Source organism: Anolis carolinensis, chromosome 5 (genome assembly GCF_035594765.1).
Source record: "Anolis carolinensis isolate JA03-04 chromosome 5, rAnoCar3.1.pri, whole genome shotgun sequence".
NCBI lineage: Eukaryota > Metazoa > Chordata > Lepidosauria > Squamata > Dactyloidae > Anolis > Anolis carolinensis.
In genome coordinates, this window is record NC_085845.1 from 86296245 (window position 1) to 86311352 (window position 15108).

Here is a 15108-nt window from a genome sequence, read left to right on the forward strand (position 1 = left end):
ACCTTGTTGTGTTTCAAATAATAATAATAATAATAATAATAATAATAATAATAATAATAATAATAATAATCACATGGCCATCCCCACACTTTCCCTGCACTGATCAGCAGGGGATAGCTCATCCCTGTGTCATTGCTCTGGCTGTGGATTTGGAAGCTGCTCTGAGTCCCTGAGATAGAGCAGGGTAAAAATACAGTAAATAAATAAATAAATAACACCACTGTCACTTCCAGTAGCACACAGTCAGAGCTCTCTGCAAGCATTTTGCTGTTGAGGTTTTGTCTGCTGATGTCAGAATGGCACATTTATGTTCTGGATTTCAGCTCCCACAATTCCTAACAGCCGGTGAGCTGGCTGGGAGTTGGAAGTCCAAAACACCTCGAGGCTAAAGTTTCCCCATGCCTGATCTATCTCTTCCTTAGTGATCATGTAGATGCCTAATTCTGATATCAACAGATATGGCCAGGAACTCACAGAAAACTCCATGGCCAGCAAGGAGTGGCAGTTACAATGCTAGGACCAGCCAACACAGGGATGGATTGGACTGTCTAGACTCTAGACACTAGCTCAGATTCAGCAGATATGTCCTGAATTCGGGTTGGCTCTGGGATAAAAATACCCTGGAGTAACTTGCCTGGTGTAGGTATGGCTCTATCCACAAAGCACCATCCACTATAAGGAAATCATATTTTTATATTATATATCCACAAGATGCTGGCCCAGGTGGGCTGTTTTTTCCTTACCTGTTCTCATGCCCTTGAGACTGGAGCGGCTGTGGAGGCGTGGGCTGTGCTACAGGACTCTGCTGTGAGAGAGGGCTTTGTTGAGCCATGGGGCTGTGCTGCTGTGCCATGGGGCTCTGCTTCTCTGAGCTGGGTGCAGAAGCTGGGCTGTTCAGCTCTGCAGAATGGAACACAGAGGTTAGAGGGCCGATGCTGCAGGGCATTGTTTAAAGGGCAAAGAGAAGGCATCATTATCATGATCCACTTCAGACAATTTCTCATTATCTCCCTTTTGTTATCTTAGATCATAGATTAAAAACACTCAAACATAATTGCCTTCATTTGACATCAAGCATAATTTAAAATTGCGTACAACTCCTGTTGTATGGTCGTTATTTAAATTTTATTGTAATCTGTGCATTGGTTCCATTTCACATAATTCCTTTTGAAGTACAGGCGGTCCTCAAGTTACAAACAAGATAGGTCCTGTAGGTTTGTTCTTAAGTTGAATTTACATCAGAAGAGGTACATTAGAAGTGTAACTCTAGCCACACACACATGCATACAAAAGCTCTGGATAGCATAGGGAAGGGTTAACACTCCTGTGATGTTTGTTTTGCTGTCTTTGCCACTGTTCTGAAGATTTCACCTCAATTTCCCCCTCTGTGAATTTGGATTTTGAAAAATGCGGATTGCTGTGGAAATAAGCATTGGTGAGAAAGCTTCAGTTGAGACACCTTTTCCTCTTGAAAACTATTCCAGGAGTGCATTTCCCTTCCAAGGGGCAGATTTCTCTCACTTTCTGTTGTCTCACCCCGTTCTTAACTATGAGTCATTTGTAAGTTGGATATCTGTAACTCGGGGGCCACCTGTATGCGAGAAGTATGAACATTGTGAGGATTTCGCTGCTATGAAAACTGAACTTTAAATAGTTGAGGACCACATGTCTAAAACATAGTCACGAGCAATGTCCAACAGCAGGCCTGTAGCGAGGTTTTTTTTTTTAAGGGTTCAACCCCCCCCCCCCCTGAAATTTTTCAGGTAAAAAAAAACACCCTGGTTTACTCATGAATTTTAACTGGTTAACCAAATCCCCATGCTAAGTCTATGAGACGTAAAACATTAAGAGTCCCTCCAGGCATTATCTCAAGCAGATATTGACAGGTCTGAACCTGGGGGGGGGGGGTGTCAGGGGTTCAAACCCTCCCCCCCCCCCGAAATTTTCAAAACCCCTCCTGAAAATTTTTTCTGGCTACTGCCCTGTCCAACAGTATCCATAACAGCATTGTGTTGTTATGAGTAAAATTACATTTTCAGATTTTCCATGCAGTGAGTAACATTTATTTCTTACTTTTCTTGTTATGGAGAAGCAAGAAGGGTAAAATGCTTTGGGAGTATTCTGAGGAACAGATTTTCTATTTATCCTTTTTATTTGAAGACAAAAAAACCAAAAGCATGTTCACACAAATTACAAGTTTTGATATATTTTTTAAAAGAACTACTTATCTAAATTCCAACCACTACTTATACTACCCTACTACTAAGGACCTACTGCAGATAACAAAATGTACATAGAAAAATGAAACAGACAAGGATAGACATCTACACAAAAAGAACAATACTAATAAACAAACATACACTAGTCTATGACTTCTCAGGGCACTTCTGGACAGGAGTAAAACCAGCACTGAGTGGGTTTTACAAACCCGCTTCGGCGTGGGTTTCAGTGCTTACAGCACCCCAAAAACCCTGGCCTTTCCTGGGGAGGGTGGCTACATGCTACCCCGATTACTATCGGGATGGTATACAGCCACCTCAAAGTCCCCCCAAATTACCCTTTAAAATAATTACCTGGCCGCTGTTATGTTCCTCTTTGTGCTGTTTGCGCTGTTATGTTCCTCTACAAGCAAAAACCGTAACAGGACATGGGCGGGGGAGGGGGTGGGCAAGGAGTCCTGCCCCCCCCCCCATTTCCTGGCACGTCGTTTCCTCGTGCCCTCCTGGTGCAAGGAGGAACATAATGGTGGCCAAGTTTAATTTCATTTAAGGGGTTATTTTGGGGTTAGGACAGGGTGTGGGTACCCCCTTGGTTTTTCGGGCTCCTGGAGCCCACAAAAACTGAGATGGCTGTGTGGATTGAGACTGGGGGTCATGTGACACAGTTCCCTGGCCCAATCCACACAGGGGCCACACCTGGGAAGACTCAGATTTTACCTTTAGATCCAGATCTTACTAGGTGTTTAATTAATTCATAACAAAGCAGGGAAACCCTGGCTTCATTCTAAATTACTTCGGTTTTGCTGTCGATGTCATCTGGATGTCTCCGGTAAAACCAAAACAGGTTTCACTTTTAAGGCCTGTCTGGATGGGCACTCACAATGTATTTTTGTCTCTCTTTAATCTATTCCCTTTAAATACTATTTATAACCCCCCTTTATATTTTTAGTAACATTCTACTAATTCCTAAAAGCTAAAAAAAAGTCCCAGTTGTGCTTGCAGTTGGACAAATATTTCTCCATCTGCTTAGTTTGTCCATATCAACAGATTTGCAGATCTTCACCAATCATTTGAGGAGCATTTAAAAAAAAATAGCATTGTTGTATGTCTTTCAGGCTGTGTGGCCATGTTCCAGAAGTATTCTGGAACATGGCCACACAGCCCGAAAGACATACAACAACCCTGTGATCCCGGGCATGAAAGCCTTTGACAACAAAATAAAATAGCCTTTTCCAAGAAAAGTAACATAATAATAAGTGGAAATGTAACTACAACTCCCATGATTCTATAGCACTGGACCATGGCAGTAAAAAGGATGTCAAGCTGCATTAATTCTACCCCAATGTCATCAGCCCCCCCCCCCCCCCACAGCATCACTGTTCAAACAAAAGCAAGAATACCAAGTGGAAAGCTTAGATGAACAAGTTTCTAAAGCTCAGCAGTCATTCTGCTGGAACGCCTGTTGTTCTGTGTCCCTTCTCAGTTGCATAATTGGGGAAAAAACAATCAGGCAACAGCAGACATGAGGAGAGTTGCAATTATGTAAAATGAGGATGGAACAGGGTTGTTAGGGATTATTTCCAACTGCTGCATAATGTTAGTTCTCCCGCGAGGCAAAGGAACAGACCCTGAAGTGCTTCATCAAAGCTTTTCCTGGTGGTTCAAATATATTTTTTGCCGTCTGAAGTGTTTTTGAAAGGTTTGAACGTTGTTCTAGCAAGGTCTGCAGGGATCCAGCAGTAACTTTTATAGAATATGGCACACTGGCTGTACACATACACAACTTCACAACTTCCCCAAGGGTGCAGTTCAGATTAATTGGTTGCAACTTCTATTTTCCTCTTGGGTTTTAAGGGTCAATTACTTACCCTCCTGAGGAATGATGCGAAGAGTTACACTAAGACCAGCATCTTTAATTAGCTTCACAATATCGGCATGAGGCATGTTAATAATAGACTGGCCATTCACAGCTAAAATCCGGTCTCCGACTTTTAGTTTTGCACAGCTATCAGCAGGGCTTCCATCAATTATCCGACCTATTTTATGCGGTACAGCTAGAAAAGACAAATATATGCATGTATCACTAATGTAAGTAAACAGTCAATAGGATGTCTGATAAACGAGAACAAAAACACATGTTTATATATAAGCAAAATGGCTTCCACTGGGAAATGTCTAGACCGTCTTACTGTGCTCTACAAGTGGCTGCTGCAAGCAGCATTTCTCTCTCAATCCCCCCCTCTCCCCTTTTCTTTCACACATCAACGCCCATCTTCAGTGCGCTTGAATTTATCTTCAACATTTCATGTGCTAAATTAGTTCTTGCACCTATGATGATAATAAGGCACAAAATCAATAGTCGCTTTGGAAGACATGGCACTCATTATAAAATATTAAACTTTTTAAGGTGAACCTGTAGAAAATGTCTTTCTTTGGCTAAACCTGCCGTTTAGATAATATTGGGTAGTGAAGGGGAACTGGATGGGCCATAATGTTAACATCTTTTAACTGCTGGCAGTGTCACAGATGTGGCCAATTTTTTAAAAAAGTGTGTGAATGTCCTCTGAAGTTTCCACAAGAATGATTCAAGTTAGGAGGGATCACAAAAATTAGAAATTTGAAAAAAAAATTGTGGATATTGCACAATGAAACTAGCTTGAGGGCAGAAAACAGAACAAAGATGCTGTAGCTGAACAATGAAAGTCCATCTTAAAATGGAGGCATACACCATATCCAACATCTGAACTACTTTTGGTAGAGGAGAGAACATGTGACTTTCTCTTGCTTTAAATACAAAATTGAGCAAATGAAACAAAACTGAATAAATTTAATTGTGTTGTTGATTTTTATTGAATTTGTGGGCATTGAATTTTGCCAATTGTAAGCCACCTTGAGTCCCCTCGGGTGAGAAAGGCGGGGTAAAAATGTTGTAAATAAATAAAATAAATAAATAATAAACATCAATAATGTTATACTCATTTATTTAACTAAATTTTATACCACTGTTCAATATAAACGATCAGTATATTTTACAGTAACAGTTGACGCCTTGATGTCCTCATGCCACAGTTCAAATGGAATAGTAGTATACAAATAATACAGGCGAACCTCCAGATTTGCAGAGTTAACATTTGCAGATTTGATTATTTGCAGATGTTGTATCTCTAGGAATCTCTAGATCTTTAAACCAAGTCTGTGATCAACCTCCACCAGAAGTTGATCATAACCAGGGCTGGTCCAACATGGGGGCCAAAGTAAGCACCCTCTTGTGGTGCATTGTCCCCGGGGGCAGCGGCAGTGGGGACCATCAACTTGCTCGCCGCCAAACGAGGAAGGCCTTGCTCTTCTTGCGAGGTCTCACGAGATTTCACGAGGTCTCGCGAGAAGAGCGAGGCCTTCCTGGAGGCCTTCCTCTTTCGGCAGCAAGCGAGCTTTCCAGCGGCTGGAGAGCACGCACGCTGCCTGGAAGGTGGGCCCACGCCTTCCGGGCAGCGTGCGCGCCTCGCCCACAGCCGCTGCCACCGCCACTGTGGGGGAGTGTGCTTTTGAGCTCCCTCGGCCCCGCCTGCCTCCTCCCCCAGGCCAGGCTTCTCCTGGCATCAGGGTGGGGCTAACACCAGAAAAGTCAGAGGTGGGTGGCGGGTGAGGGGGTTTGGAGCTCCCTCAGCCCCCGCTTGCCTCCTTCCCTGGGCTATAGTTCTTTCAGCATCAGGAAGGGCCGCTCGCCCCATCCTAATGCTGGGAGGAGAGCCTGAGGAAGGCACACAGCAGGCTGAGAGCAGTCCAGAGGGCTCCCAGCCACCTCATGCCTTCCTCTCTCATTCCTTCGGAATATGCTTATGCCCAGAGGATGGGGATAATTTGAAGGGCCAGGCATAAATGCCCAAAGGGCCGTATCCGGCCCGCCATCTTAGTTTGCTCATGTCTGCCACAGAGATTCTTAGAAAGAACATTACTCTAATGTTTGTAGGTTCTCCAACATGGTTTTATGGTCAATGTCTGGCAGAGGTTAACTAGAGAATTGCATGGTAGGATCAAGAGTTTCCTATGGAAGTACTATATGAGTTTTAAAAAACCGGTCTTTAAAATAATGGTTTTCCACTTTCAAAAAGGTCCTGCAACCTTAATCTCTGTAAAAGTGGAAGGCCTACTGTAAATGGATGAATGTATAAAGATGGCATGAATAGCCCAGTTTGGAATGGTCCTGTGTGGATAACCTCTTCTAATCAACTTTAACTCAGCCACTGGAACAAAAGAAAGGCTTAAAGCAATATTCAGGTGTTGTTACCTCTGAGTTAAGAACAATTTTCTTTGTATGGCAGATCAGAACCTGAAGAGAAGAAAATTCTGCTCTCTGTGGACATTTGCCACACTATTTGGAACCCTCATTTACAAAAGCTCAAAAGCACAGGTACATTTAATCAAACTTAATTATACTTAAGTAGTGCTATGCTTTAGATTCCCTGGAAGGTTACTGAGATAGGCCTCATGGAACTGTGTTTTGCTGGAGGCAATAAAAAAAGTCTTTCAATTGCAGTAAGAATTGAAAAGTCATCTAATTGGGGTTGGGTTTCTTGATGGAAAGTTTCCTTTTTGCCCTTCGTCAGTTTTTCACACTTCTTCCTCATGAAACAAATAAGCAAAATATTGATAAGTAAAAACACCCTAATTTGTGTTTTAACCCAATTGCCTATCCTAACCAGAGTATATCTATTGAATCAATGTGATTTACATATTTAAAAAAACTTAAATTAATATTTTAAAACTTGCAAATCAATAATCACAACAAATTGAACAAATAGTTACTAAAATACTGTACACAATTTCCAGAGTTTGAATTTTTTTGTTAGTTATGTAAGTTTAGCATCCCTGTCAGTTAATAAGATTGTAGGTGATTTTTCTGATACTATATTGAGTTCACCATACCAATTAATTTAGAAAATTGGCGGTAGTTGGAACAAACAACAGTCTTTTGCCTATCACATATTTAAAAACAGGTAAAACCATTTTGAAATTGAAAAATACATTGAAACATATTTTAATCAGTGGATAAAAGTGTCAGTATTAATGCATATACAGTGTTCCCTCACTTATTGCTGGGGTTAGGTTCCAGGACCACCCAGAATAAGTGAAAATCCACGAAGTAGTACATTATTTTAGTAGTTATACACTTTTTAAGTCTTTATCAACCAATCGTGTGTTGATAAATCGCCTCCTTCTCCTCCCGTTGCCGCTTGGGCTCCTTTTCTCTCCCGTTGGCTTCTCCTTCTTCCCTTCCATAGGCTGTCAATTGTAATTTTTTATGATTTATAATGGTCTTTTAAAGTTTATTGAAAAACTGCAAAACAGCGAATCCACGAAAAGTGAACCGCGAAGTAGTGAGGGAACACTGTATCCCGAAAAATATATGGGCCGATAGAAAACGGATCTTTCGGTACCCCAGAGCGAAAACAGATATTTGCCATCCCAATTTTGGGAGGCTCCCAAAAAATGAACCAGGGCCTCCACTGAAAGCCAAGACACAAAATGGGTCAACGTTTACTCCGAAAGCACAACCCTAATACAAATGCAACAAATGGTACTCAATAGCAAGAATTCTCATTTTGCACTACAGCATTACACAGGACTCCCCAAACACACACAAGAAGGGTCCTTGTGTATCTTAGATATGTATTTAAGATATCTCAAAATTATGAATCATAGCCTCTCAAACAAACTCTTGGCCAATAAATTTTAATCCAACAACCTACTCTTTGTGTGTATGTATACTCTGGGGATCAGTGGACAGGGATCTGATTATGACCGATCTAATGCTACCACTACAGAACAGGCCCTATATCTGAGGATCTGATCCCAGGTTTTCTGTTTATCCCAGATTATTTGGCAGTGCAGACTCATATAATCCAAGTTAAAGTAGAACCTGGGATATAGGGCCTGTCTGGAAGGGCCTTAGTTCATTCATTACCTTTTCAAAGATGTACAAAACAGTACATTCATACTCTTGTGGAGAGATCCCCCTGCCTCAAAATGATGGGGTAGATTGCTGATATTCAGAAGCACATACAGAGAGATGGCCCACAGTATGATCTGCTCCAAGGCCCATCCTCTCTGCCACTCATTTGTCTGCCATACAATTCTCTGTGAAAAGAAAGAGACCTATGTACGTACAAGGAGTAACACTTCCCACTTCTGCACTTCTTATTTCAGGCAATCAAGTTGAAGGTGATTTCATACATGACACAAAAACTGACTTCAATTCTTTCCTGCTCCACTAGTGAATATGACAGAGAGTAGGTGGGAACCATTTCCAAATCAAATGAATAGCCGTATAAATTTAAGTTATAGATATAAAGGCTGCTGAGAAAGCGAGGAGGGGAGAGATAGAGGAGGGGAGAGAGGGGGGAGAGATCTATGAGAGTCATATGCAAAAACATCTTTGGACTTGCAGCCTCAGCAAATCAACAGTGTTAAATAAACAACCAAGTTGCACTGATCACTATGCTAGCACAGATAATGGCATTTTTGTAAGCATTTCTAAGGAAATAACAGTGCATATTTCTTTGTAGTGGAAACAAAAGGCTAGAATTAATCTCATGGCAGGAGAGTCCAATAAATATACTGGCTCTTACAATAAACTGGAGTTTTGCACATTTGATTTCTGTTTGCCCTTAGAATTTCTCAGCTTATGTGCTACAGAAACCGGGGCCACCTATTTTGAGCCAAGTCTGTTTTTATGTTGGCTAGGAAGATTCTTGAGATGATGCAGAGGAAGTCCATTTATATACCAAGAATGGAGCAGGCTGAGGGCATCGTAAAGACTTTTCTGTTCTGGAACTGTCCACTTCCACAAAGCTAGTATAGTCCTCCCGCTTCCTTTATGTAATCTTCTTTGGAAATCTTGGAAAATCCATCCTTTTGACTCCAAAACAAACCCTCAACATGAGGTTCCAGTTATCACAGACAGCTTTCTGTTGTGGTAAGTATGTACATTAATATTGTATTGTTGTTGTTGTTGATTTGTTCAGTTGCTTACAACACTTCATGACCTCATGGACCAGCCCACGCCAGAGCTTCCTGTCGGCCGTCGCAGCCCCCAGTTCCTTCAAGGTCAAGCCAGTCACTTCAAGGATACCATCCATCCATCAATATTGTATCAGGGCCAATCAAAATGTTTTAAGTCTTGAGCATTTTTTCAGTTCCTCCAAATTCTTCTTATGGAGGGTTCTGGAGAACCTGAAAACCTGCTCCCAATAAGAAGGTGGTCAGCTCTAACATAGATTTGAGTATTAGTATGCTTTGAATTTGGTATTGACATCATCCTCATTAAACTGATTTACTTATAGTGCCATACTATTCATATTTATGGAAAATATAACCTTAGTGGAAGTGTGGGGGAGAATGCAAATTTACAGTGCAATCCTATGCATGTCCACTCAGAAGTATGCCTTGGAAATTCAGTGGGATGTTATTCTCAAGGAAGAAGGCACATGATTTCAGCTGGTGCTACATTTGCTTGGATACAAGCAAACTTATTTGACTAGCGATCCAATCCAATGTAAGAGTACAATGCAGAAGGGCAAGTCATTACGCTTGTTGGGGCCTAGTTGTGGGTAAGCACATCTCAACTTTCAGTGAGACTGTTCCTTTCTCACACAAGCTCTTCATTTGAGAACCCAAACACAAAAACATTAACTATCAATCTTGACTTCTATTTAAAGCTATATTGCCCAGAGATCCCCATCCCTCTCTGTCTTTCCTCAGAATCTTCACAGTAATCAAAGACAGCTTTCTGTTGAGAGATGTTTTTCGTTTCAGAAAAGATTACATGCCTCTGTCAAGGCAACAGGTGAAACTTTCTGACATCTCTGTGTATCCGCCTGCCCCAGTTCTATTCATAAATGCAAAGAGTGGAGCATGTTCCTTTCTGGAATGAACAAATTATAAAAGTTAGGAAAAGCCCATAAGTTTCATAAAATGTATTACACATCCCTTTAAGGAAAAGATCCAGTGGCATGAATTCAGGCAGAAAACCCAGTAAGACACATTGACTACCAGATGCTGCTCAGGCCTTCTTTCCCTAGTTTCCTAGTTAGTGAGAAGGGTGATTGCAGAGGGACTAGACAGGCACCTGGGTCTGTGGGAGTGTGTGTGTGTTGTTGTTGTTGTTGTTGTTGGGGGGGGGTTGCTACTCCTTTCACTTCTAGTTGAGCCATTGGAAGTGAGGCTACATTGGGCTGCATGGGGCTCTGTGGCTCAACTGGGGCAGAAGCATCCTTTGACGCTGAAATTTCCACGCATGATGAGGTTGCCCATTTCTCTCATAACAGGATTGGCTTTGCACCTAACAATAATATTGGAACCAAGGATGGCAAAAGACTGTACCGAAGTAAAGCATGAAGATGTTTCGCTAGAACAGAAATTGGGTATGCAAATGTTTGCTTCTTCCACGTGAAGGAAGGGAACCCTTTGATCCAACTGAAAATCAGTAAAAATCCATTGGAATTTTGGTTTAAACACATTTTGTTTCTCTCTCCAAAGCTGTTTAAACCTGTTCATGTGAAATGTCAGCTTACAATGGAAGTCTCAAGTTGGAAGCATCTTTTGACCTTGTCATGGCAGGCGGCAGCACTCCTTAAAGGCAAGGCATGAAGCGCTTGTCTCATCTCGCCTCACTTCACCTCACCAACCGGCAGGACAATCAGACAGAGGGAAGAGAGGAGTGCATGTAGTGTGCGCAGCTTCACCCTATGGAGTTGGCATGGGGCAACATGGGAAGCTTCCCATGTTGCCAGCTCCATGAGGGGAGGCCACACGCATTACACATGCTCCTCACTTCCCTCCATGTGATTGTCTTGCCGGCCAGCAAGGCGAGGGCTCCATACCTCGCCCTTAAGAGGAGTGCCACCACCGACTGCTGCCAGCCGCGTGATGAGGTCCTTAATCTTTTAACTAAACTTTTCCTCCAGAAACACTTTTTGAACCACTATCAAATGCATCTTCTTAAACTTGCTGATGAGCTATTTTTTAAAAAACAAAAAGTGCTTTCACTGTGCTTTCTTTCAGCAACAAGATAATAATGCATGGCTTTTAGTACAGAATTAACTCCTTCTCATTAATTTCCAGTGCTTTATTTTTGAAAGCACTTTTAATTAAGCAAATAGTAATTTGATTTAATGTTCTGGTTTCCTAGAAGCCACTTTATTGAACAATGACAAATAAACAGCGTATTTGCCTGTTGTTGCACTACAAAATTGGCTACACATTTTTAATTATTACATTTAAATAGGAAAAATGCAGTCTAGAAGTTTAAATGTGAGGATATAAGTTAAAATACTTTTAGCAGATAGACATAATGATCTATAATAGTTACAGAGCAGGAATGGGCTCAGTGCCCCTCTAAATGTTGGAGTGCATTTCCCATCATTCCTCATAATTGGTTGGTGACAAAAGTTGATGTGAGTTGCATTCCCACAATATCCTGAGGACCACATTTTGCTTACTCTTGCCATAATTGCTAGTCATTTATGTATGGCTCTGCTGTGTACTGTAATGGGCATAGAAGATTGGATAAACCCAAGAACAAGTCCTTCATTCTATGCAAAATACAGCTATGTACAGAATAGAATTTTGAATAGAACATTTTCTAGTTTTATACAGTAGTAATTCTGTTCTTGGCAGTCACAATTCACATAAAGGATTTCATACATGTGTATGAATGAACAACCACCTTTCAATGCCCATTCATGGAATGATCATGTTCCCGTCTTTGTGAAATGTTGTGTAGTCTTTACATTTCATATCTACAACATGAGTAATATTTATTCTCATATATTCAGAGTGTCCATCTAATCAAATTCATTGACTTATAAAAGTGAATGATTGGATCTATATGCGTGTCCATAGATGGGTGAATATTTGAAGACATATACATGTATGAGTTATGCAAGCACAGTTTCTGTTATATTCAAATTCACAAAACTACCTGTGTACACGAATGCAGTGATAAGTGGGAAACTGGGACATTGACCACCAGCAATTCTGTTCTACCCATGATATTTTCCCTCTGTCCCCAAATTTCTAGCATTGCAAATGAGCATTTAGAAATTTAAGCATTCAAAGAAGAGACTATGAAAACCCAACATTAACACGTATTAGAAAATTGTACATGTACAAGGAATCATTTCAATGTGCATATAGTTTGTATGCTGCAGGACTCACTTTTGGTGCAGCTATAGCTGTATGTGAAAATTTATTCTTGATTTTGACACACACACTGACACTATACAGTTGTTCAATACTTCATCAGAGAAAAGCAAATTTCTCTGATGAAAGTAACACATTTGAAGGAACTGCAAGTAGATTGCAAGTCTTCATAGCAAGCAAGGCATGTTGGACTTTATTGATGATACATATTCTTCCTCATCACTGTTATTTAGTTTATACAGTTATTTTGCATGTGACACTGGGAAAATATTGTATTGATTTGCTTTTGGTAAAGCTTCCCAATATAGTTTCTAATTAAAATGCATTAAGGACTTCATCTCACAGGTTTAGGGCTCCGTTTCCACGAACTTCAGAAATGGAGCCCCATGGGAGTGCTACAGAGGCCATCACATGATGTAAGGGCACTTCTGGAGAAAACCCAAATGGAGATAGATGGGAAAAAGCAAGGGGAAGATGGGGATAGACGTGATAAGGATGTGGGATGGTTGGCCATCCCAGAAGGTAGAGAAAGCTTGGAGGGAACTAGGTAAGACAGTTCCTTCTGCTTCTCCCCTACTCATGGGATGAAGTTCTAGGTTAGAGGTTATTTTTGTCACTTCCTATGGAAACTTTTTATAGGTTGTGTCTCCTTTGTCTAAAATGTTTGTGACCTGAAATGTTGTGGTTTTTTTTTTGGAATACTTCCATATATATAACACAAAACATACACAATACATAGTACAGTATGTACTGTCTTTGAGAGGCTGGAGAGAAACGGAGGATCGGTGAAATGGCAAGTGTGTTGCTCAGCCTGAATCTTCACCTCCCTCTATTTCACAGATATAGGCAGCTCTATGAAATCATATAACTATCTCCATCCTCATGTCTCATTTGTTCACTATTACCCTGTTTCCCCAAAAATAAGTCATCTCCTGAAAATAAGACCTAGTAGAGGTTTTGCTGAATTGCTAAATATAAGGCCTCCCCCAAGAGTAAAAACCAGTAAAGTATTTGTTTGGAAGCATACCTGCAGAACAGAACACCAGAGAATGCAGGATCAGTAAATGTACGTACCATAGATTGTTGTACACGGAAATAGTGGTTGTAAGAAATTCTTGACAGGATTCTGGTCATGATGGTTTGTGATGACAACTACTGCACAGTATATAATAAATGTTCAATATTTTTGGTTCAACAATAAATGTAAATTCTTCTTCATGGAAAAATAAGACATCCCCTGAAAATAAGACCTAGCACATCTTTGGGAGCAAAAATTAATATAAGACACTGCCTTATTTTCGGGGAAACACGGTATTGTTGAGGATAAGACACAAGGCTGCAAAGAGACTAAGTATGTGAGAAACTTGGATATTAGGGATTTGATAGTAATGAAAAAACACATAGACAATCTCTGGGAAGCCCAACAACTATCTGCTTCCTCCTCATGAAGGAAAAAATGGGAGTGCCACAATAGTCCTCTTGAAAGTAGAAACAGGTAGCTAGTGGCAAAGAAGTGTAGATTTTAGAGCATTCTGGATTTTCAGATAAGGAATACTTAACCTGTACTAGGGAAACCTTTTTAGTGACCAATGTCCAAATCATTCTGACATCCTGTTTTGGCTCTGTTCTCTCCTGTGAAAACTGTATCATGACAATACTGCATATATATATTTGTGGAATGGAAAAAAAGTGTCAGTGACAGAGAGTAAACCTTTAAAATAATCCTGATCTATCAAAAAAATTGAGCTAATGAGCAGTTAGAATCAAAGGCAATGTGAAGGGGGGATTTTGTAGAAGCTTCAATTCTATTTCCTTGAGTTATCTCTAGAATCCACATGCGGCGAAATGCCTCCCTTGGTCCAGACTTTCCCATAAGCATTTTCAGATTAGTGATAAGCTACTTCTACTTCTTTCTAGTGCCTATAAAACTATAATTTTATGCTTCCCCTTGGCTGTTTTCTGTCTCCCTGACTCATTATTTATTTAAAAAATCCAGTGGTTTCTCTTCCATTTTTAAAAAATCTTGTAACTTATCATCTTTCCCCTTTTCTTTCTCATTTTCCTCTTTCCCCTTCACTCAAATTTGCATGGTATTATTATGCAGCTCCTGTCATTCTGATAGAAATTGCACATAACATGCAGTCTCATGTATATTTCCCATGGCTTATATTTTTAAAACTAAGAGCAATCACATGAAATGCAGTCTTGAGCAGAGGATCAGAAATAATTTTGAGCAGAAGAAGCAGCTTAATCTCTTTTCATCCGACCATTTTCTTCACTCAATCCTTTCTAACCCTCAGCTGCTTTCCCCTCTGCAAGTGGAAATATAACAATGGGACCTATAGTATTTCCTCTGAAGGTAAGTGGAATCACAGCTGGAAAAAGTTGTTTTGAGAGGTGGATAGAAGGGGAAAAAATATGCAGCCCCACAAAATCTTTGAGACTCTTTTTACTTGTAAAAAGAAGCTAATGCCAGGAAACACATATAGGTAAATGAATCTCATATAAACTTTTATAACAAAATTCATTTATTGTTACTTGCTTTTGTCTCAAAATGTATAAAGCATTTTTTGAAAACATGGCCATGTGAAAAAAACATGTAAGAGATAAGGCCTAGATGCTCTCCTGTAGGATTCACATGCAGGGAGCTTTCAAAGTACTTTTAGGACCTCATCAGACAGAGGTC

At 40.5% G+C, this 15108-nt stretch overlaps 1 protein-coding gene across 21 annotated transcripts in view; it reads right to left on the minus strand.

Moving 5' to 3' along the window:
* Positions 1-15108, minus strand: part of magi2 (membrane associated guanylate kinase, WW and PDZ domain containing 2) — a 929612-nt gene that overhangs the window by 81980 nt on the left and 832524 nt on the right. For all 21 annotated transcript variants that reach the window (XM_062983516.1, XM_062983514.1, XM_062983518.1 and 18 more), the window contains 2 exons: positions 4088-4273; positions 744-900 (listed from right to left, as the gene is read on the minus strand). In XM_062983516.1, coding sequence (XP_062839586.1) covers positions 744-900; positions 4088-4273 — 343 coding nt within the window. The remainder of the gene's footprint in view (positions 1-743; positions 901-4087; positions 4274-15108) is intronic.